The following is a 24,716-nucleotide window of genomic DNA, read 5'->3' as shown; positions in this document are numbered from 1 at the left end:
GAGAAGTGAAACTTCAAGACAACCTGATTTTGTGAAATCAGAGTGGGGATGGTTGGTTGTGAATGGGAGAATGGTAAAAGCCATTACCTGCAAATATGCAAATCTTCATAATGGACAACAAGCTTGCAGTAAAATGTTACATGAGGTGCAAGGGTCAGAAAGTGTTAATGCTGAGGAGACCCTTAAGCATCCCCCACTATAATGATGTCGCACAAAATCATTCGGAAACAACTCAGGATCTCAAAAATGTAGAACTCATCATCTGTATTCTCCTCATAGTCTTGGTAATGATATCTGTCATACCAATGCAACTTCTGCCTAAATACTACAATGAATTAAACTCTGCCTTGTTTAAGACCAACAGTCTCTCCTCATTAGTCTATCTGGTGGTTTTCCTCTACTGCACTAGACCAAGTGGGCCCTGGAGATCCTGAAAAGGAAAGAGAATGTTTGTAGCAAATCTGCCAGACAGGATGATCAATATTGGTGAGGATTCATCTTACAAAATTCCTGGCTCCCCTCTTGATCTGTTAATATGTTGGACAGAATCTTGGAACAGTTGCAAAAGGAAGATAGCGCCAGTTAAAATATGCTGGAGATAAGGGGAACACATTCATCTTTTATGTCAGTTGCCCCTCCTAGAAACAAGATAGGGAAAGTATAAAAAATGCTGTAACTACTCAGCAAGTTTCACAGCAGCCATTGTGAGAAAAACAGTTAACATTTCAAGTCAATAACTTTTCATCAGAATTCTTACTCAAACTCAAACAGTATTTTTACTGCCTATAGAAACTTGTTGAATATTTTCAGTCTCTCCGTTTTATTTCAAATATCCAGCATGCTCAGTAATTTGCCTTAGGTTATAGGAAGAACGTTCAAAATGTTGGACGGGATTTGGAAGTAACTGCTTATCCCTGAACTAAAATCCTGTCTTTACCAGACAAAGGCACAATCCTCTTTGAGGTTTTGATAAAATAAGTAGAGTAACAATTCCATGAGATCAGTGAGTCAAAGGAACATTCATTTACAATAATTTTCAAAAATAATAAAAGGAGACGGAGGGGCACATGTTTTACATATTGTTGGACCATTGAGTGGTCCATCTGAAAGCAAGGAATCCAGAACAATTTGAAAAGAAATGTGGACAAAAGTTTGCAAAAAATAAAATTGAAGGTATTGAGTATGAGGCAAAAGTAATACGTGGGGGTTGATCCTGTTTAAAGGCTTGGAAGGGGTGGGGCTAGAATGCCTTTGAGCTGTAATGGAATGAAGATTGTGGGTTTGAATGAAAGACAAAGAAGAGTTTATGTCTACAGGAAGCGGCTATGAGGAAGTGCTAAAAATGCTGGAGTCAGGATTAACATTTCAACAGTATTGAGTGGCGACTGAAGCATTTTTGGAGTCACACACCCTCATGTGCCGGACCCGAGTTCAGAGGTTGCACAAACCAGCAAGGGCAGATTGTTGAGAAATATCAGCTTTCTCCCCACCAAATTGCTTTAGGAAGTGTCTTCATGAATGTACAAGCTGTGGGACCCATACCCCACAGTGTCATGAAGGATATATTCAGATAAATGTGCAGTGACAATGTGAAACAACTAGTGTTAGTTCTCAATTTTAGTGTTAACGTCATTCATCAAGTCATTGCGTTAGTATTTTATATTAATTGTAGTGTTATTGCTCAGGTTAGTGATAGTGCTGGCACTTATTTGGCATTCTGCTTGCAAGTAATGGAGTTTCTGTTGCAGTGGATACCTATGTAAAATGTTAAAACACAGGGAACACTTCAAGTCAAATACAATTTTTTTCTGAAGTAGGGTCATATTTAGCTTGAGACACCAGCTTCTCCACTCCCAGATGCTACTGAACACGCCGAGTATTTCGAGAATTTTCTGTTTTCATTTCAGATGTACAATGTCTGCAGTATTTTGCTTTTAATTTAGTACAGTTTGGGCTTGTCGAATGTAAAAGTGAACAATATGCCTGGGCTACTGAAGTGTTCAAAACAAATTGAAAATCTGTAGTTTTGTGCTGTTTTTGCACATTGATTTACAATTCATATAGTTCATAATTTTAATAATACTCTCATGATGTAGGTTCAAGATATATTATTATTTGAAAACTTAGTTTCCTAAATGAATAGAGTCAGCCATAAATTTATGTCTAATATATATTCTTATGTCGTGTGTGTCACAAACATGGCTTTAGTTCCATTTTAGGTTAGTTCTGCAAGCGGTACAGGGTTGTCTGAAAATTTGTTTACATGTATTAAAATGAACTTTTTAAAATCCCCTGTGAATAGTTTAGTGCTATAGAAAACAAAAAGTAGAAGAAATAAAAACTAGGTTGTTGCACAATTGTCCTATGACGCAGGATGACAGTGACATAGGAGAGGTATTTTAGAAAAAGAGAACCACCCCGAAGTGAGTGAGTGGCCAGGTTTCCTTGAGAGAAAATCAGGTAATTATGAGACAAAAGGGCCTGCAACATTTGGCAGTATAGTCCAACAGTCTTCAAAACAAAGCAGAAGAAAAGAAGCCCTGAGTAGCTTCGAAGTTAATAAGACAAAAACCTGTAGAAACAGATGTTTTAGGGCATCAGAGGCGAAGAGCCTACAAAGCTGTTGAATGTATGAATTTAAGGAACGCATGTTAAGCAATAAAATAAAACAAAGAACGGCAGATGCTGAAGATCTGAAACAAAAACAGAAACTGCTGGAGAAACTCAGCACGTCTGGCAGCATCTGTAGAGAAAAAGGAGAGTTAAAGTTTCAAGGTATAACAGGGTGTTGAGCTGGAGGACCACAGCAGGCCAAGCAGCATCAGAGGAGCAGGAAGGCTGATAATTTGGGCCTAGACCCACGTTAAGTTCAGTGACCCTTCTTCAGCTCTTACTTGAAACATTTAATCTGTTTTGATGTTAAGGAGGAAGTGGGTAGCATGAGCAGTTTGTTTAGGGTACCAACAAGAGACATTAACAAAAAAAAGTGAGTAAATGTAGATATTGCCAAAAAGAAATCAATTACATCCATATGCACTGAACATTGAACATTTAAGTAGAAACAGGATGAGTTTTATTGAGTTTTAAATAATTGTAAAGTTATTGTTAAGGGTAGAAGGGTTGAAACTTTGATATATTGTTGCAAAGTTGGGTAGAGTAATTAATGTTTATAAAATGATTGGGGGGAAGAGGGTGTGGTCCCTTCAAAAGGTTATATGCTTTTTTAGGCTTGGAGATTTAAAAGAAATGTCTGCAGGCAGCAGTAGATGCACAGCGAGTTCTTAAAATTGAAACACTGTATCAAAAGGCTATACTGTTAGCAGGCAAAACAGCATTTTTACCAAGACAAGTGTTTTTTTCAATTTAGCCAATTAATTTTAACCAGGCCCTAGATACCAAAACCCAATTAAATTTAAATCTGATGGTTTTGACAACCTAGGACCAATCCTATTGTAAGAAATTAATAGGCCAACAAGGGTACAAAAGAAGAGAGCATTTGAAAATCAGCATGAGAGCAACTGTCATCTATTAGATTTGACAACCAGCAGCTATAAAGAAATTATTACTTGCCCTCACAGAATTCTCTAAACTCCCAGGGTAACCATTAGCTAAATAAAGGTATTGCTGCACTCATTCCTGACACAAGAATTCGATAGAGAGAGGCTTTATAGACTGAGAATCAGTGGAAAGGGAGCAGAGCATTCTAGCAGATGTAACATGGCCTTAATTTCAAGAGATTAAGTTTTAATTTTATTAATTATTAATCTGGTTTATATAAGTGGGAGAGGAATCTATTAGAACAGCATACCATCAGAACTTTATTTTATTCAGGATTAGTTAGTCGTTAAGGGGGAATTGTTTGCTTTGTTAGTACACCTCTTAATTTTTCCACTGTTAGAGTTAGACAAATAAATTGTTACTTGTTGATTATAGAGTCAGTGAAAGGATTTTAGTTTATTTACCCACTCCTTTACAATAGATTGGGAGGTGAGAGGCAGGTTGTATCACTTTCCACACTCCTTCACAACAGATTAAGGGACAAAGGTAAGCCTCTCTAGGTATTTCAGTTTTAATTATTCAGAGCGGTGTTGACCTCTGCTTCGGAACAGTATGTGTTAAGATCATTTAATATAGTTTTTATATAGTGTAAAATATATATTTCTTTGCTCCTTTGTGTATGATAAATGTTCTTTTGATAAGAGTACACTGACAACCTCTTGTTTAGTGATTGACCAGCCAGAAATGATATTAACTTGTGGGTTCATTTCCTTCACCAGCTGAGGCCACCATAAAGTCCTACATTCTGGTGTTCCTCAGGTTAAACTCACCACTCGTTCCCTCTCCCATTCTCTATCGGAGAGCAGGGCTGTGGCATCTTTATCATTTGAATTAATTGTAAAAATAAAACTTTTGGTCAATCAAGCCAATCTCACTCTAGGATCAAACTTGTCCAACATTATCATTAACTGAGATCCCAATACTTTATTATAGCTGATAACCATCTGCTTTCCATCATGAGGCACATATAATCACTTCTTGATTCCCAGTTTAGAAATTCTGATCTATCTGACTGAAAACTAAATGAATGTTAGCTCTTCTCTTGTTTATCACCATGTCCCTCCAATGCCATTGTATCAAACTCAACAAAAGTCTTCTCAACCTACATGACTCCAATCTGAATTTCTAACCCCATCCCCTTCTAATTTAAAGGTCACCAACGTCCACTTCTGTAAGCTCATTTACCCCAATTCTTCCTCAACACTTCTGCTGTCAATCCACTGTCACCTCTGGACTTTACTGTTCCAGCATTCTCCCATCTGGTCTCCTGACTTTCACCTTTTATAAGCGCCTGCTCACGCAAAACCTAGCTGTGCTCACTCCTCATGTATATGTCCCCTGGCCCCCGACAATAACAACAGCTTTCAAGGGAGTAAAATTGTGAAGACTCTTCACAGGCTTGTTACAAAGCGTAATTTAACATTGAGCCATACAGGATTTATTAGGACTAATGTTCACAAACTTGGTCAAACGTAGGAATTGATAAAGGAGGAGATAGGTAGAGAGATTTAACAGGCGAATTCTAATACTGAGTACACAGGCAGTGGAAAATATAGCCACCAGACATGTGATGAGTAAGATCAGTGATGTATAAGACACCAAGATTGGAGAAGCGTACTGAAAGTTGAGGCCAGTGGGAATTAAAATCAAGGGTGAATATTTTTAAATGGAGGCTTTGCTAAGATTAAGAGTCATAGAGTTACAGAGATATGCAACATTGAAACAGAACCTTTGGTCCAACTCGTCCATGCTCATCAGATATCCTGAATTAACGTAGTCCCATTTGCCAGCATTTGGCCAATATCCCTCCAAACCCTTCTATTCGTGCATCCATTCAGATGCCTTTTAAATGTTGTAATTGTACCACCCTCCACTGCATCCTCTGGCAGCTCATATCTGTACATGAAAATGTTGCCCCTCAGATCCCTGTTAAATCTTTTCCTATTCCCCGTAAATCTATGGCCTCTCATTTTGGACTCCCCTATCCTGTGAAAAAGACCTTGGCTATTGACCCTATCTATGCCCTTCATGATTTTATAAACCTTTATGAGGTCATCCCCCAGCCTATTTAGCTTCTCCCTATAGCTCGAAACCTCCAACCCCAGCAACATCCTTGTAAACCTTTTCTGAACCCTTTCAAATTTCACAATCAAGGAGCTGTGTACCTGTACCCCAAGGTCTCTTTGTTTGGCAACACTCCCCAGGACTTTACCGTTAAGGGTATAAGTCCTTCCCTAGTTTGCCTTACCAAAATGTAGCACCTCACATGTATTTAAATTAAACGCCACATGCCAATCCTTGGTCCATTGGCCCATCAGATCAAGATTTTGTTGTATTCTGGGATAACCTTCTTCACTAATGACTACACCATGAATTTTGATATCATCTGCAAACTTACTAATCATACCTCCTTTATTCACATCCAAATCATTTATATAAGTGACAAAAAGCAGGGGATTCAGCACTGATCCTTGCAGTACACTGCTGGTCACAAGCCCCTAATCTGGAAAGCAACCCTCCACCACTACTCTCTCTCCTCCATTCAAGCTAATTTTGTATCCAAATGGCTAGCGCTCCCTTTATTCCATGTGATCTGACATTACTAACCAATCTCCCATATGGAACCTTGTCGAATACCTTGCTGAAGTCTGTATAGACAACATCTACCATTCTGCCTTCATCAATCTTCTTTGCCATTCTTCAAAAACCTCAATCAAGTTAGTGAGACACGATTTCCCACAAACAAATCCATGTTGACTATCCATAATCAGCCCTTGCCTTTCCAAATACATGTAAATCCTGTCCCTCAGAATCCCTTCCAACAACTTACCAACCAATGGTGTGAGGCTCCCCAGCCTATAGTTTCCTAGCTTTTCCTTACAGCCTTTCTTAAATAAAGGCACAATGTTAGTTACCTTATGCCGTTCTGGCACCTCAGCTATGGCTAACGATGATACAAATATATCAGCAAGGAGCCCAGCAATCTCTCCCTAACTTTCTAACTTTATGCATTTTAAGACCTACAGCACCTCCTCTTCTGTAATATGGACTCTTTTCAAGACATAATTATTTATTTTCCTATGGTCTCTGGCTTCCATATCCTTCTCCATTGTAAAAACTGCTGCAAAATACAAATTTATTATCTTACCCATCTCCTGTGATTCCACATATAGACAGCCTTGTTGATCTCCCTGGTTACTCTTTTGTCTTTAATGTATTTGTAGAATCTGTTTGGATTCTCCTTAATTCTAATTTCCAAAAATATCTCATGTCCCCTTTTTGCCCCCCTAATTTCTCTCTTGAGTATGCTTGTACTGCCCTTGCACTCCTCTAGTGATACACTTGATCCCAGCTCTCTGTACCTGCTATATGCCTCTTTTTTTATTTCTTGACCACAGCATCAATTTCCCTAGTCATTAAGCACTCCCTACACCTATCAGTCTTGACCTTTATGCTAACAGGACCATACTATCTCTGGATTCTCATTATCTCATGTTTTTTAAAAGCTTCCCACTTTCCAGCCATCCATTTATCTGTGAATAGCCTCCCCAAAACAACTTTTGAAAGTTCTTGCCTAATACTGTCAAAATTGGCCTTCCTCCAATTTAGAGCGTTATCTTTTAGATCCAGTCTATCCTTTCCCATAACTATTTTAAAACTAATAGAGTTATGGTCACTGGCCTCAAAGTGCTCCCCCACTGACATCTGAGTCACCTGTCCTGCCTTATTTCCCAATAGAAGTCACATTTTATTCCTTCTCTAGTAGGTACATCCACAAATTGAATAAGAAATTATACACATTTAATAAATTTCTCTTCATCCAAGCCCTTAACATTATGACAGTCCCAGCCTCTGTTTGGAGAGTTAAAATCCCAAACCATAACCACCTCATTATTCTTACATGTATCTGAGATCTCTTTACAAATTTGCTTCTCAATTTCCTGCTTACTATTGGGAGGTCTATAGTATAATCCCAATGAGGTGACCACCCCTTTCTTATTTCTCATTTCCAACAACTTCACTGGACATATTCCCAAGAATATCCACCCTAAGTACAGCCATAATGTTATCCCGAACTAAACATGCTGCTCCCTCTCCTCTCTTGCCCAGTTTCTATTGTTCCTTTAGAATCCATACCGTGGAACATGAAGCCACCAGCCACATTTCTGTAATCAATGTGATATCCGAGTCCCATGTTCCCGAATATGCCCTGAGTTCATCTGTCTTACCTGTCAGGCCCCTTGCATTGAAATAATCGCAGCTTAATTTATCAATTCTGCCTTGCTCTTACCTGCCTTGACAGTTTGATTTACTCCTTTTCTCAACTGTACTAATCTTAGAATGATCTCTTTTCTCACTTTGTCTTTGGGTCCACCCCAACCCCTCTTTGCTAGTTTAAGGCCTCCCAAGTAGCACGAGCAAATCACCCTGCCAGGATATTGGCTCCCTTCCAATACACGTGCAACCCATCCTTCTCATACAGATCACTTCTACCCTAGAAGAGATTCCAATGATCCAAAAATGTGAATTCTTGCCCCCTGCACCAGCTCCTCAGCCACACATTCATCTCCTCTATCCTCCTGTTCCTACCGTCACTAGCTTGTAGCATCGGGAATAATCCAGATATTACCACCCTCGAGGACCTACTCTTTAATCTCCTGCCTAATTTCTTACATTGTCTTATCAGGACCATGTCCTTTTCTCAATGTAGGTTTGCGAGTGTGCTGGTGATAGTGAATAGGACATGGCGTAAATTTAGATACAGGTAGCAGAATTTTGGATGAATTGATGGTGTGAAAGGTGGGGAAGCTGGCCAGGAATATTACGTTTAGAGGTAACAGACATGGAATCACAATTGTGTCAATTGTACAGATATGTGATCAGAGCTTCATCTTAGAGCCAAATACAGGACCAAAGTTGCAAATAATGTGATTGAACCTCACACATTTGCCAGGGAGAGTGATGGAGTCAGTGGCTAGGAAACAGGCAATGGCTTCTATCTTCTGAATATTTAGATTTTTGCCCTTTGACTACTGGATGTCACGTAAGCCATGTGAAAAACTACAGTTCCTGCAAATTCTTTGTGGTTCCAATCCCGGACTCATCTATCCAGTGTATTTGCCAGCCCTATACGTTGAAGCAGTGTATCAGCGCTATTGACTCTAATTTCTAGAATTTCCTGTCTAAATCTTTTCAGCTGTTGACTTCCCAATTGTCCTTAAAGAATCCTCCTTAAAGCCACCTGTTGGTATCCTGTGAAGCATATTTCTAACACTATTTTATTACCTTTTTGTCCATCTTTCCAGATAATGCTTCCAGATGACCAAAGTAGTACGCAACTACTCTTTGTATTAATTTCCAGAAAGCCTTCAATAAAGACTCTCATTAGAGATAATAAGTTAAAGTTGAAGCTAGTCTAATTGAAGGCAAGCTACATACCTGGATTGGAAGTGACTGAACAGAAGGAGACAGAAATCATGAACAGATACTCTAATGGCTGGATATGATTAGTTGTGTCTGGTGAGGATCTATTTTGGGGTTTCAGTGATTAATTATATTTGTTCACAACTGAAATGATGAAATAGAAAGTCGCAAATTCAAATTGCCAATGTCTCAAACTCTGTACAGTTCTAAAGAACATCACAGGACTCGAAACATTAACTCTGATTTCCCTCCACAGATGCTCCAGCAATTTCTGTTTTCATTTCTTGTAAGCAATATAGATGGAAGCATAACATTTCAACAAAACAACATGAATGGGGAAATGTGGCAAATGGATTTTAACATAAACTCCTTTGGACACAAAAAGGATAGAACTGGATATTTAGTAAATAGTGGAAAGTTAGAAACAGTGGAAATACAAAGAGTCTTGGAGGTCCAGTTGTATAGATCATTAAGATAGCCATAATAGTTACGGTGAATAATCAAAGAGGCTAATGGAATGTTGGCCTTTAAACCTTGTCAAGATAGCAATCACGCTACAGCAATACAAAGCCTTGGTTAGACTACATTGGAAGGACCTCAAGCAATTTTGGGCACCACACCTTATGAATGATGAATTAACTTTGGAGGGAGTGCAGCATAGATTTACTTGAATGATAACCAAGCTCCAAAGGTGTTGCAGTGTGGAGAGATTGAACATACCATTTTCGTATTCTCTGGAGTTCAGAATATTAATGGTTGATGTGTCTAATGTTTTCAGTTATTAAGGGGAATAGATAAGACAGGTAAAAAGAAACTATTTCTGCTGGCTGATGAGTCTAATACTAGGGAGACATATGCAATGCCTTTTCAGGTGAGAAATTAAGAAACAAACAATGGTGAAAGTTTAGAACTCTTGCGCAATTGATGTTAGATCAATTGTCACATTTAATACTGAGAATTATAGAATTTCTGTTTGCCAACCCTCTGAAGGTTAATTGTATAAAGGCTGGTGTATGAAGCTGGTATATATCAGCAATGAATCCCACCCAATAGAGGGACAGGCTGGATGAGCTAAATGGCCTCTTCCTGTACCTATGTCATAGATTGATCATGACCTTACTGAGAATGTCAGAGTTGGCTCAAGGAGCCACATGGCTTACAGTCTAATGTTCTTTTGTCATATACATTACAATATTCTGTGTCTTGATGAGAAAAGCCCAAAGGGAGGTGAAAGTGACAATTTTCATGCCAGAGGCTGGAAGCCACTGCTCAGTGTGGCAGAACTGCAAGAGACAGATTCCCACTTACTGCTCTGTGATTGTGCGCCACAATTTAGGACACAGCAGACAATCTTTCCGAGGGGTATAGCCTTGGACCTTCTCTGAGCTGTTTGACTTTCCTGGTTGCTGTTCCCCCTGTCCTCTTCATGAGCAATTTCTCCTCTGAAATTGAATGCCATTTGACTTCTCCATTGTGGGCTCCTTCTAAAGCCCAGAACTGAAGACACGAGACGAAAGATGAGTGAACAGGGCAAAATAGGTAAATACTGGGAAAGCCCACTGACTAGACCTTCAAACTGTTGCCATAAAGGATGGATCAGAAAAAAAACCCACCTGTTCCCTAACTTAGAATTTGTCAGTCCACCATGAATGGTGAGTAATTACAGTGGATCTGCCTGGAGCTCCCTTTCCCCCCAATGCCCGCAATCTCTCACACTCACACTCCAACTCCAACTCCATCTCCATCAGTGCCCTAAAGGGGTTATCTTCAGATATCATATAGCTGCACATTTTATCAAAGAATCAGATTGCACGCATGAGGCATTTCACCCCTCCAGAGAAAAGGTGAAGGTAAAATACACATTCATTCCATGGGCAATAGCAATCATTTCTACTTTTCTCCGTCTTTAATATGAACTGATTCAGAGTGGGAGTGCGGGTTTCCTGTTGTTTATTAGTTTGATCAAAGATTAACTGTTCCCGTGACACCTGACAGACACTTAGAGATCTCTCAGCTCCACCCCCACGAGGTTTAAAAGATAATTCCTGAGCTCATTCCTGGAATGAGCTCAGGTCCGTGACTTATTGAATATGTATGTTAGTGAGCAAATAACAAAGTTATAACTCAGTGTTAGTCAGTTAAGCTAGAGTTAGTGAATTAATTAGTCGGTGTCACTGTGCAGTTTTATCAACTACACTTTCTGGCTCCTGCTTCTGAAGCTTCTGTTGCAGCTTATACCTACGGAACAGGTTTGAATACTGGAACTTACATTGTTTCTAAATTTTTAACGCAATAAGTTAATTGATTGGGATATATATTACTCTGTGTATCCTTGCCAATTGTCCACTTCCATAGTGCCAATGTCAAATTGAAAAAAATACTTTATATTTGTGCAAATGAAAAGTCATTTTAATGTGTCTCTGTATGGTTCATCAAAAGTGACTATCTACGTATAATGTTCAGTGTGGGAGAGACGACTGAGGAATAAAACAGTAAGAAATCAAGTTTAAAGTGCTGGAAATCCCGGCAAACTAGAATTGCATCCTGATGGTGTGGCAGTTCATTTGGACTACAGTTTGTTTAAGATGGAGTTTTAACTTTACTAGATTGTATATTCGGTGTGGAAGAGAGAATGGTGGAGAGAAGGGAAAGCGGGTGATAAGGTGAGAGGGGAAGAAGATGGGAACGGAGGGACAAGATAAGAATTGGGGAAGGAAAATTTGTGATGCCTAAGATTGTAGACAATGAAAGAATCTTGAAAATTAGTATCATGTTGCAATGAAAATAAAAGTTTAACTGTCATTGTAACATGGAAAAGCTGGTTTGACAACAACTGCCACCTTATTTTTGGCTATTCTGTTTCCTTTTATGTTCCTCCAATTTTAGTTTCTTTCTGGCAAAACTTTAAAATCAGACACTTTTTTCGGCTTTGTCAGTGATCATCTTTGTCTATGATCATCCAAATAAGATATCAATCAATAATAAACTTAATTTTTTTAAACAATTGCAAGATTTAATATTATCCTTTCAATGTGGAATAAATCTATCAACTGTTCACTTGCACCTGATATAGAATATCCCTGCCGTGCTGTTTCTATTGTATAGTGCCTAAGAATGGCAAGAGAATTATATAAGCACTCAACTATACGAGAGCTCAACATGTCTGCATCTTTGTCTCATGTTAGATCAATAAGAGGAGCATTACACATTATAAAATTGACATTACACTGACCGTGATCTACTAGCCACAAGGTGTACTGTCCAAAGTGATGCAATGTAGATCCCAGGGTCCTACACTGGGGAACTGTATGATTTAATTTGGGATCATTAGCAATGAGGTTCACACTTCCATTGATATTGAGGATTTCACACTGACCTAATCTTTCTGCCCCATTAAGTATTTTTCAAGCCTTTGCTGGTGAAGGTTACCATCATTAACATCTTTCTTATAAAATGAGTCTCCAAGTTATTCATTAGTAAGGAGATTAGATTAGATTAGATTAGATTCCCTACAGTGTGGAAAAAGGTCCTTCAGATCAAGAGAGAAGGCAAGAGGATGAAATTGAGAAAGATTTGCGGCATGATCAAATGGAAGTGCAGACTCAATGGGTGGAATGACCTAATTCTAATCCAGTATTTTGAGGTCTAAATAACTGTATTTCAGGTAGAAATGTTTTGTTCCAGAGATCACAGCTTGGATATGGACAGCTTTAGATGCAGAAAGAGGAAAGCCAACTCAAGTGCATTTGTGTGATGTTAAACATTTTCCTTTTGCAGTGTGAAATAAACTTATAAACATTTCTGAAGAAGGGGCTAGGCCTGAAACGTCAACCTTCCTGCTCCTCTGATGCTGCTTGGCCTGCTGTGTTCAACCAGTTCTGCACCTTGTTATCTCGGATTCTCCAGCATCTGCAGTTCCTATTATCTCTGAAACTTATAAACTATTCACTTGCACCCAATGTAGAATATCAACATCTAGCTCTGTTTACCACATTTTTGCCGAAGTGTAGTTCATGTTTATATGCATTCTTAGTTATAGAGAGGTATAAACAGAGCAAGACAAGAATATTCTACATCAAGTACCAAGTAAGCAATTGTTGAGTTTATTTCACACTGTAAACGAAAATCTTTAAATCATTCTTAAATGCACTTGGATGGACCTGTTTCAGCTACTGAAGCCGCTAATAGCCAAAATGTGATCTTGAGAACAAAATACTTGCAACCGAATGCATTATTACTTGGACCCTCAGAAACAAGAATGAATTGCGAATCCTTTGGAATTTCTGTCAGTGTAATTTGACATAAGATAACCATAAACAGAAGATAAAGCTTGAGTAGTTCAGCGATGGTATCTCAGCCCTGTCTCCCAATCACACCCAGCCATTATAATAATAAACCTCATCTCCAATTAAATCATCATTCCTTACAATCAGAGCAATTTTTCAAAAAAATGCCAGAAATTACCCTGGACTGTGAGGCTATTGTGATATCTGTAGCACCAAATAATGCTCTCAGCCGATTCACTGGAGGGTGTAATGATGAGAATCTCTGCAGTTAGCAGCAAATTACAGGGCTGTATGTCAACAGGAGAACAATTTGCTGTGGAAGAACTTTGCCTCTTGTTCATCTGATGGGACAACAGCTTTGCTAAAAGAAATGCTGAATAAATCTCTCTGAGGCAGCTGAGAGAAAACTGTTTTGGAGCTTTCGCTCTGGCCATTTTCGTGCTGCAGGAGGCTTGGCGATTTAACTCGGAATATTCAAACAAGAATGTTTCAGGAGAATCGGAAACAGATTTGTAAGCCCATAATGCATGCCAGGACTTTGGAAAGGAAAAAGAGATTGGAATTGGATCAGTAGTTTACAAAAACTAAAGAGGGTGGAGAAGGCTCACTGTCAGTACAGCAGAAGCGTTGCCAAAGAGGTAGGAAAGGGGGGTACTTTGCAGACTGTCTGTTCCTTATCACTCTTCCCTAAACCTGATCCAAAATACTCATTTGATAAAGGTGGGTGAGGACGTGATGGCTCATCTTGGGACTTTCCATAATGAAATAGTTGAGAATTAAGTGTTGAATTTTACTGGTCCTGGGCTAATGGGAGTAGTTGCAGAAGAGTGGGATCAGGGACATGGACCTGGATCAGCTCTCCACTGTACTGAGGCATGCAGTCAATTACCCAGTTCAGGGTAATTTAAATGGTCTGTGTTCCCACAGCATGGTGAGGCTGACTAGTCCCTGGAAGCAGCCTTCCTGTAGCAGTAAATGAGAAAGAGGAAGCTATGGGGGGCCAAGGCAGCCCATACTTCCCCAAATGATTCTGATTGGAGAGGCCTTCCTGCTGGCACTTCCAAATTTTTGTCTTAGATGCCCACAGATGCCTGTGCGTTTGTCTCGATGTCCTAACATTAGGGGACAATTCAGTGTTTGCTGCCTGGTGTTAAACATGATCAATAGTTAGTTGGGGAGATATCAGGGGGCACATGACCCAGCATGGTGTTCACCAGTGCCTTTACCTTCAGGCGCTGGGAGGGGAGCAGTAAAAACCATCAGTATGTGGAGAAGAAACTTCCTCACAGGGAATGAACGGAAGGTTTATAGCCAGTGACGTCTGATTAATTCCACTTTGGTAGAGGAGAGTAATTTGTACTTTTGGCTGTGCCCTTAATCTTTCTCCCATCCACATTCCTGCCCTCACTATCTCACTGATCTCTTGTGGAACACCTATGTCTCCTTTGTCTTTACAGCTGCCGCATTATCTCCTTTCATTCCATAACGTTTTTCTGCTCAACAACTCTTATCTCCAAGTCTTAAATCAATCTTAAGCCTTAACTCCTGCTCCTCTCTTTCACAAGATACAAAACAAAACCAATCACCTGAGGCACCTCCAGGAGCCAACTTCTCCCCCCATTTTCCCCTCTGTTAATGATGCACCTAGCCAGTGGTTCTTTCAGTTTTACTTAGTTGGTTGCCTAACACTTTAAACCTTCTGCCCTCATCACTCGTCCTTCTCCCTGCACTATCACTGTTGTAAAATTAATGAGGTTTACAGACTTCTATTGCTCATTCTTCTCCTAGACTTCAAAAAACTCTTCACGTTTCATTTTAGGATTGCCAGGAAGTGCTCTTTATGGGAAGAACAGCAGCAACTTGTAATTATACAAAGCCCCTCTGTAATAGTGTCCTGGAACAATATTAAGTAAATTTGCTGCATAAATAGCTACTAGGACAAGATTTGGTCAAAGAGATAGGTTTTAAGGAGAATCCTCAAGGAAGAAGAGTAAAGTGACAACAAAACTTTAATGGTGGGGAATTTAGATATCTGAAGGGATGGCCTTTAAATGATGGAATAAGGAAAACTGGAATGTGCAAGGGGACAGAACTGGAGAGTGCAGAGTCTTGTGAGAGTTATAGGGGAGGAGGAGATTACTCTTTTGTGGAGAATATGTTCCTTAAATAGATCCCAGCCAACAGTCTTTGATCCCAGATACTCCTAATTCAGAATAGAGTCTATTGCATCCTCTTGTCCAACATATTTTTTTCTCAAAAACATACTTTTATTTATAAATTGTGTAAAGATACATAATAATTGAAATTTGACATTACATAAAATGCAACAAAGATCAATTTCCGGCAATAAAGTACATGAATTGCTTTACTACGTGAGCCATTACAGGATCAGGTTGGTCCACATACACCCTGACTAAACTCTACCATAAAGAGGAACAGCTCTACCCTTACTATTTTGGGTTTGTTCCCACTTTAGTATCTTGTATTTAACACTGGTCTGTTGTTCTTTACAAGGTCAGTTTAATTAAGGCAGAAGTCCAGGGAATTGATACAATCAACAACATGGGATGGGTCAAAAAGATGGCAGATCGTCCATAATTACTAGTGACAGCATAGTTCATTGACCAGCCTTTGACTAAGAAATGAAGAGGCATATTGAGGACAGTTGAAGTTTCTTGATCTGAATGACATTGACTACTTATTGTTCTGATGCAGAGCTTTCTCAAGGATTGAGGAAATGCTCTGTCAATCGTTGAAAAGATACTGAGGGCAGAATTTTCCCCTCCCTTGTGGAGCGTGAATAATGTAGAAGAAGGTGGGAAATACAGAAAAAATGTAAACATCAGGAACTTGATATTGAGAATTTCTTTCCCCTCAAATGGCAACTTAAAAAGCAACTTGCGAATCTCACCATTGAGCACTGGCTAGCTTAGTTTCCTGCATTTGCATCTCATTAAAGCCAAATTCTCCATATTTATATACAACTACCTATTGTCATCCCCTTTCCTGAGAAACTACAGGGCTCAATTTCCTAACATCAATCAGAGTGGTGACCAGGCCACCAATGTTCCTTTGCATCTTCTTTTCAGTTGCCTTGATCTCTGAGGTCCATGCATGGTAATACCTTCCAGACCCAGAAGTCAGAGCTACATTCAGAATCCTGATGCTGATTATGCTGCACAGAACCTTTTAGCAGCTTAGAAGCAAAGTTGTTCGCTGCTGCAGTTGCTTGTCCCAGTCATCATGCAACTGCTTCTTCACAACAACCTCCCTGAATCATCCATGGTCCGAAATCCTCCTGGACCCTTCCTCCGTGCAGATCAGCAACATCAAATTCCAGCCTCACTAAATCAAACCCGCTTCCATGCTAACTCTCACACCACTTCAGCCCTTCATCCTTTCACTCTGGCACTCAAGGACTCCTAAGTATTGGTTGCTTCTGCCAGGTCACACACATCTCATGCATCTGCACAAGGTGTATCTTATGGCCTTTGTCTTGCTTTCTCAGTGCACACTCACCAGCTCTAGCACTGACTTATGGAATGCCTACCTCTGTGGCTTACATTGTTTTTTAGCATAGCTTGCTACAGTAGGAAAGGTTTCCATTTGCATCAGACTAGTGCGATCTGTGTGCCTACCTTAAAAACCTCTGGGTTCAGTGCCCATTAGAATCCCAGAAAAATGTACTCCGCGGGGAATCAAATCCCAGGGATTGTGTCCCTGCGAGAGTCAGCCCATTCAGGAGACCAAGAGAAAAAAATGCACAAAAAAATTAAACTTTTATTAAAAAAAGCAAAAGAAAATATAAAACTTGACTGGTCACTTTTTGAGAGAATATGTGCATCTCTTACACATATCCATGAACCCTTTCAATCTTGAAATATATCTAAATGCACCTTAGTCATTTTAATACTGTGTACCTTTATGTCCATATCCAGTAATTTATCCAATAGCCTTCTTAGCTTTAGGGTTAAAGAGTTCTGTCTTTTCTTGTCACTACCATCCCTATTTTCACCTTGCACCCCTTGGATCGAGACATTTGAACATTACGATCAATTTTTCTAATTTGTCAAACCTCAAACAAATCCTGAATTGTCCTTTATTTTATTTTATTGATTTATTTTACAGGATAATTGTTAATTGGTAGTATCGGTGCAAAACATGGAACCCACTAAAGAATTGGACAAACTGCCAATAACAGAGGTGAAGACAGAATTCAGGAACACACTTCACTTGAAGATATCCCTTGCTGTAACATCCTTGTGTCTCATCATTGCTGCCATTATTCTGGGAGTTTACTTTGGTGAGTCAATAATATGCTATTTTCTGAGGATCATTGTGAATTCAGTCCATTGTTTTATTACTAATTAGCCCCTTCCTTACCTTCATTTCCATTTATAGTCATGTTCCTGACGTGTTTTCACCCATTTTTCTCCCAGCTAAACTGGACCAAGGGGCTAGTCACCTATGAGTAACTGGGGGGATATCAAAAGGTAATTCATCATTGGGAGCCTCAGTATATTCCTGTTCCTTCCAGTCAGTGGAAAACATCACTTCTCATTGCCTATTCATAACCTAAACCACATTGTTGCAATATTCATTGATATTCTGACTGAAAAGAGCAAATACTAATGATTGAATGTAGGATTTCCCTCCCGTGTGCTGGCTGAACTCGCAAGCGGGCTATATGAATTTAGTCATTGAGCACATTTCCAATGCATATCTACTGTATTCATTTCTTTTTCCTTAATACAGGGTTACATGAAGGTCAAAAAAATATCCCGTCTGAACCACACCTGACCATGAAAGCAAGTAAGTATAATTTCTTTTCATTCACCGCCTCAGCTTGTTGAACCACATGACTCCTATTAATGTTTGGTTACTGTAGCATCGTGTCATGAGAAACTGCCATTTACACAGGCTGGTCTTTGTGAGTGGGCTTTAGAATTTCAGGCGCTGATTTGGTGATTTGGCTGAATATACCAATGGCACACCCATTCCTGTTGAAAACCTAATGCAATATTAGAATGCATGCAGACAGAAATTGCACACTGTGAGGCTGATCAACAATCACCCAGGAGAATCTCTCTTATCTGATAAACCTACTGACTGTATTCATAGCTGTCACAATTGTTTTTTTTCACTAAGTGCAGTCCTCCTTGCTTAAAACATCTACATTTCAAACAGTGACTGCTTGCATTAAGGCTTTTGCAAGGTTGTCAATTACAGAGGTTAAAGTTTTCTGTTTGCTTCATGCAAAAAGTTGATTACAGCTTTAGCATTACTGTAAATTCCATAGTTTTCAGGGCCATATGGTGATTACATAACAGATTGAATCGCAATCATTAAAAGAGAATGTAATGAGAAGACTGAATTATTGCAGCAAAAAATTAGTACCATGATTTCTACAAACGCCAAGAGTTCAGCTTTTGTAACGGAATTCAGCAGTTTCCAGAATAGTCCTTGAGCGGTATGAAAATATGAATAACTGACAAATTTTGAAAAATATATTCTGAAGGCATTTAGCAAAATTGATAATTCACCTCAGCATCTGAAACATAATGCATCAATTCAGTATTTTTTTTTGCTCAAATAGCCATTTTATCTTACTCTTATAATAATAATAATTGTATTTTTCCTTCTTTTTCTGGATCTTGCGGGGAATTGCTCATTTCTGAAAGACTAAGCCTGGCCCTTTAGTGCCTTGGGATCATTGGCAGGAAAAGGCTGGCATTGGGGAGCTCAGAATCCTTGGTCAGGATAAGGTCTGGCATCAACTGGTTTGTTCAGGTAGAGGATTCAGGAAACTGCGGATACTTCAATTTGATATCCCTTCCAGTGGCAAGCTATCAACAGCAAACCATACTACAACCAACAGCTTGTCCAGAATGAACAACGGAGGTTTGTCCCCAAATACCAGTTGACATCAGCGCTGTGCCACGGCAACAGTCACATCCTGTTACCAGAGATTTGATTGGATATACAACTACAGAAACTTTATAAATAACCCTGATCCCTTCCTAACTGGACATTCACATCCATGTGATTTCTGGTACAATTTATGGAATAGTGATCAGGAGTGATATCCTTGGATGAACTTCAACAATTGTACATCCCTGTCTAGCGTAAGAGTAAAAGAGGGAAGTTGGCTCAACCATGGTTAGCAAGGGAAATCAGGGATAGTATTATAGCCAAAGAGGACACATCTAAATTGCCCAGAAAAGGCAACAAACCTGAGGACAGGGAGGTCTTTAAAATTCAGCAGAGAAGGACAGATGTTTTAATTCAGAAGGGGAAAATAGAATACAAACGTAAGTGGGGAAAACTGGCTGCAACAGCTTCTATAGATAAATGAAGAGAAGAAGACTGGAGAAGATCCTTACAGTTCCAATCAAGTGTATTCATTATGGACAACAAAGAGATGGCAGACCAGTTGAACAAATACTTCGGATCTCTCTTCACTAAGGAGGACATAAATAATCTTCCAGAAATGCTAGGGGACAGATGGTCAAGCATGGTGGAGGAACTGAAGGAATTCCTTATTAGTCAGGAAATGGTATTGAGGAAATTAATGGGATTAAAACCAAAGGGCCCCAGGACCTGATAGTCTGCATTCCAGAGTACTTAAGGAAATGGCCTAGACATAGTGGACACATTGGGTAATCATTTTCCAGTATTCTGTAGACTCCGGAAAAGTTCCAATGGACTGGACAGTAGCTAATGTAACGCCAATCTTTTAAAAAAGGAGTGAGAGAGAAAGCGGGGAATTATAGGTTGATTGTGGGGGAAACGCTGGAATCAATTATTATGGATATAATAGCTGAGCATTTGGAAAGCGGTGACTGAATTGGTCCAAGTCAGCATGGACTCACTGAAGGAAAATCATGCTTCGCAAATCTTGTGGAATTTTTTGAGGATGTAGCCAGTAGATGTTGATTCAGTAGATGTTGTGTATGTGGACTCTCAAAAAGGCTTTTGAAAAGGCTCCACACAAGAGATTAGTATGCAAAATTAAAGGTCATGGTATCAGTGGTAATGTATTGCTATGGATAGAGAACTGGTTGGCAAACAGGAAACAGAGCTGGAATAAAACAGGTTGTTTTCAGAATGGCAGGCAGTGAAAAGTAGGATATGGTTCAGTGCTGGGTCCCCAGCTGTTCACAATATACATTAACCATTTGGACAAAGAAATTCAATGTAGTATCTCCAAATTTGCATATGACACTAAGCTGCTGGCAGTGTGTGCTGTGAGGAGAATGCTAAGAGGCTGCAGGGGACTTGGGCGGACTGGCTGAGTCAGCCAATACTTGGCAAATACAATATGCTGAGAATAAATGTGAGGTTATTCAGTCTGGTGGCAGGTTGTAATGGGGGATTTCAACACGCAGGTAGACTGCGAGAATCAGGATGGTGCTGGACCCAAAGAAAGGGAGTTTGTAGAGTGCCTCCAAGATGGATTCTTGGAACAGCCAGTACTGGACCCTACCAGGGAGAAGGAAATTCTGGATCTGGTGTTGTGCAACGAACCGGATTTGATCAGGGACCTCGAAGTAAAGGAGCCATTAGGAGGTAGTGACCATAATATGATAAGTTTTAATCTGCAATTTGAGAGGGAGAAGGGAGAATCGGAAATGTCAGTATTGCAGTTGAACAAAGGGAACTATGGAGCTATGAGGCCAAAGTTCAGTGGAACAATACTCTAGCAGGGATGACAGTGGAACAACAATGGTGGGTATTTCTGGATATAATGCAGAAGGTGCAGGATCAGTTCATACCAAAGAGGAAGAAAGATCCTAAGGGAAGGCGGGGGCAGCCGTGGCTGACGAGGGAAGTTAAGGACTGTATAAAGACAAAAATGAAGAAGTATAACATAGCAAAGAGGAGTGGGAAGCCGGAGGACTGGGAAAGTTTTAAAGAGCAACTGAGGATAACTAAAAAGGCAATACGTGGAGGAAAAATGAGGTACGAAGGCAAACTGGCCACAAATATAAAGGAGGATAGTAAAAACTTTTTTAGGTATGAGAAAAGAAAAAAAATGGTTAAGACCAAAATTGGGCCCTTGAAGACAGAAACGGGTGAATTTATTATGGGGAATAGGGAAATGGCAGATGAGTTGAATAGGTACTTTGGATCTGTCTTCACTAGGGAAGACACAAGTAATCTCCCAGATGTTATAGTGGCTGAAGGACCTAGGGTAATGGATGAACTGAAGGGAATTTATACTAGGCAGGAAATGGTGTTGGATAGATTGTTAGGTCTGAAGGCTAATAGGTCCCTGGGACCTGATGGTCTGCATCCCAGGGTACTTAAGGAGGTGGCTCTAGAAATCGTGGACGCATTGGTAATTATTTTCCAATGTTCTATAGATTCAGGATCATTTCCTGTGGATTGGAGGGTAGCTAATGTTGTCCCACTTTTCAAGAAAGGAGGGAGAGAGAAAACAGGGAATTATAGACTGGTTAGCCTGACGTCAGTGGTGGGAAAGATGCTGGAGTCAATTATAAAAGATGAAACTATGAATCATTTGGATAGCAGTAACAGGATAGGTCAGAGTCAGCATGGAATTACAAAGGGGAAATCGTGCTTGAATAATCTTCTGGAATTTTTTGATTGCTCTATGAAGATGGATATGGGAGACCCAGTGGATGTAATATACCTGGACTTTCAGAAAGCCTTTGATAAAGTCCCACATAGGAGATTAGTGAGCAAAATTAGGGCACATGGTATTGGGGGCAAAATACTGGCTTGGATTGAAAATTGGCTGGCTGACAGGAAGCAAAGAGTAGTGATAAACGGGTCCCTTTCAGAATGGCAGGCAGTGACCAGTGGGGTACCACAAGGTTCGGTGCTGGGACCGCAGCTATTTACAACATACATTAATGGTATAGATGAAGGCATTAAAAGTAATATTAGCAAATTTGCTGATGACACAGAGCTGGTGGCAGGGTGAAATGTGAGGAGGATATAATGAGAATACAGGGTGACTTGGACAGGCTAGGTGAGTGGACAGATGCATGGCAGATGCAGTTTAATGTGGATAAATGTGTGGTTATCCACTTTGGTGGCAAGAACAGGAAGGCAGATTACTATCTAAAAGGAGTAAAGTTAGGTAAAGGGGATCTGGGTGTTCTTGTACATCAGTCAATGAAAGCAAACATGCAGGTACAGCAGGCAGTGAAGAAAGCTAATAGCATGCTGGCCTTCATAACAAGAGGAATTGAGTTTAGGAGCAAAGAGGTCCTTCTGCAGCTGTACAGGGCCCTGGTGAGACCGCACCTGGAGTATTGTGTGCAGTCTGGGTCTCCCAATTTGAGGAAGGACATTCTGGCTATTGAGGGAGTGCAGCGTACGTTCACGAGGTCAATTCCTGGAATGGCGGGACTATCATATGTTGAAAGATTGGAGCGACTGGGCTTGTATACACTTGAGTTTAGGAGGATGAGAGGGGATCTGATTGAGACGTATAAGTTAATGAAAGGATTGGACACTCTGGAGGCAGGAAGCATGTTTCCATTGATGGGGGAGTCCAGAACCAGAGGACACAGTTTAAAAGTAAGGGGTAGGCCATTTAGAACAGAGTTGAGGAGAAACTTCTTCACCCAGAGAGTGGTGGATATATGGAATGGTCTGCCCCAGAAGGCAGTGGAGGCCAACTCTCTGGATACTTTCAAGAAAGAGATAGATAGAGCTCTTAAAGATAGTGGACTCAAGGGCTATGGGGATAAGGCAGGAACAGGATACTGATTGTGGATGATCAGCCATGATCATAATGAATGGTGGTGTTGGCTCGAAGAGCTGAATGGCCTACTCCAGCACCTATTGTCTATTGTTATCTGAATGGTGGCAGTTTAGGAAAAGGGGAGTTGCAACAAGACCTGGGTGTCATGGTAGATTAATCACTGACACTTGGCATGCAGGTGCAGCAGGTGGTGAGGAAAGCTAATGGCAAGCTGGCATTTGTAGCAAGGCGATTTGAGTATCGGAGTAAGGATATCTTGCAGTTATAAAGGGCCTTGGTGGCACCACACCTCGAGTATTATGTGCAGTTTCGTTCTCCTAGTCTGAGGAAAGACATTGCTGTTGGAGTTCAGTGCAGGTTCATCAGACTGATTCCCAGGATGGCAGGACTGACATATGAGGAAAGACTGGGTTGACTGGGCTTGTGCTCACTGGAATGGAGAAGAATAAGGAGGAATCTCATAGAAGCATGATTAGGCCGATCAGGCTAGATGCAGGCGCAATGTTCCTGATGTTGGGGAAGCTTAGAGCTAGAGTGTCACAGTTAAGAATAAGGAGTAAGCAATTCAGGACTGAGATGAGGAAGAATTTCTTCACTCAGAGTTGTGAACCTGTAGAATTCTCTCCCACAGGAAGCTGTTGGGGCAAGTTCATTGGATATCTTCAAAGGGGAGCTGGACCTGGCCTTTGTGGCTAAAGGGATCATGAGGTATGGGGAGAGGGCAAGAATGGAATACTGAAATTGCATAATCATATTGAATATTGGTATAGGCTGGAAGGGATGAATGGTCTATTCCCACACTTACTTTCTATGTTTCTCTGTTTCTAACATTTTCACTTTCAAGGACTAGAACTGTTCAACTGTAACTGTAAAAAACTTCAAAATTTAACTCCACACCTCAGACATTATAAAATGTCTTCTCTTTATCAAATCTCCTCCCATTCTCATGATTTCCACAGCAAAAAAAGATAGGCAATCTTTCTCCTTAATTCAGCCCACAGTGTTCAAGAATCAGTTTTATATCTCTGCTTTGGACTCCTTCCAACAATGCTACATTTTCCATATTGCAGTATTCAACTAGCACTTCAGCATCACCTTCTTAGATTTGTTTCTTATCTCTGGGTAGACATCCCAATGCTTTGTTTGCTTTCTTCTCCACTGTAGCAAATACTGATGATCAGTCTTAATGTTGCAACACTCACCTGTAATCATCTTTGTGTTAATATTCTGGCAAAAGGTGCCTTATGGTTCTCGCTCACTAGCAAAATTCACATGAAGTGATGCAAATGCAAAAACAATGCCTTTTCTTGTGAAACTTTGTGGTCAGTGGTAGAGTAAAGAAACAACAGAACTCAGTAAACATCTATACAATAACACAGCTCTTTGTTTTCTGAAGCATTATTTACACCTTACTTACTGCCTGAGTATAATTCATCAAATAAGTACCAATTCATTATCTGGTACCTGAAACATGTGTTAATATATTTTGCAACAAATTGTCTCTGAAATTAACAAGATTTCATGAAGCAACTGGCAAGTTATAGATCAGGGAAATGGCTCATTTTGGGACAGGACTGTGTGCAGGCAGTGGTCTTTCTGTGGCGATTTCCTCCTCAGGGAAGTCGCCCAGATTCAGTTGGAGCAGAATGCAGATTTTTTTCCCACATCGAAGGACAGGGTGAAGACCTTGTTGTGACCCTATTCAAAAA

The 24,716-nt window shown here is 40.0% G+C and overlaps 1 protein-coding gene across 2 annotated transcripts in view; it reads left to right on the top strand.

Moving 5' to 3' along the window:
• The first annotated feature begins 11,029 nt into the window (after window positions 1-11,029).
• tmprss9 (transmembrane serine protease 9) overlaps window positions 11,030-24,716 on the top strand; it is a 37,355-nt gene continuing 23,668 nt past the window's right edge. For both annotated transcript variants that reach the window (XR_007250337.1, XM_048559972.1), the window contains exons 1-3: window positions 11,030-11,231; window positions 17,397-17,571; window positions 18,024-18,080. Coding sequence is in view for 1 of the 2 variants with exons in the window: in XM_048559972.1 (XP_048415929.1) it covers window positions 17,430-17,571; window positions 18,024-18,080 (199 nt within the window). In the remaining variant the exon portion in view is untranslated. The remainder of the gene's footprint in view (window positions 11,232-17,396; window positions 17,572-18,023; window positions 18,081-24,716) is intronic.

This window comes from Stegostoma tigrinum, chromosome 30 (genome assembly GCF_030684315.1).
Source record: "Stegostoma tigrinum isolate sSteTig4 chromosome 30, sSteTig4.hap1, whole genome shotgun sequence".
Classification (NCBI taxonomy): Eukaryota; Metazoa; Chordata; class Chondrichthyes; order Orectolobiformes; family Stegostomatidae; genus Stegostoma; species Stegostoma tigrinum.
The sequence above is the reverse complement of the archived record's forward strand: the minus strand, read 5'-3'. Positions and strand labels throughout refer to the sequence as shown.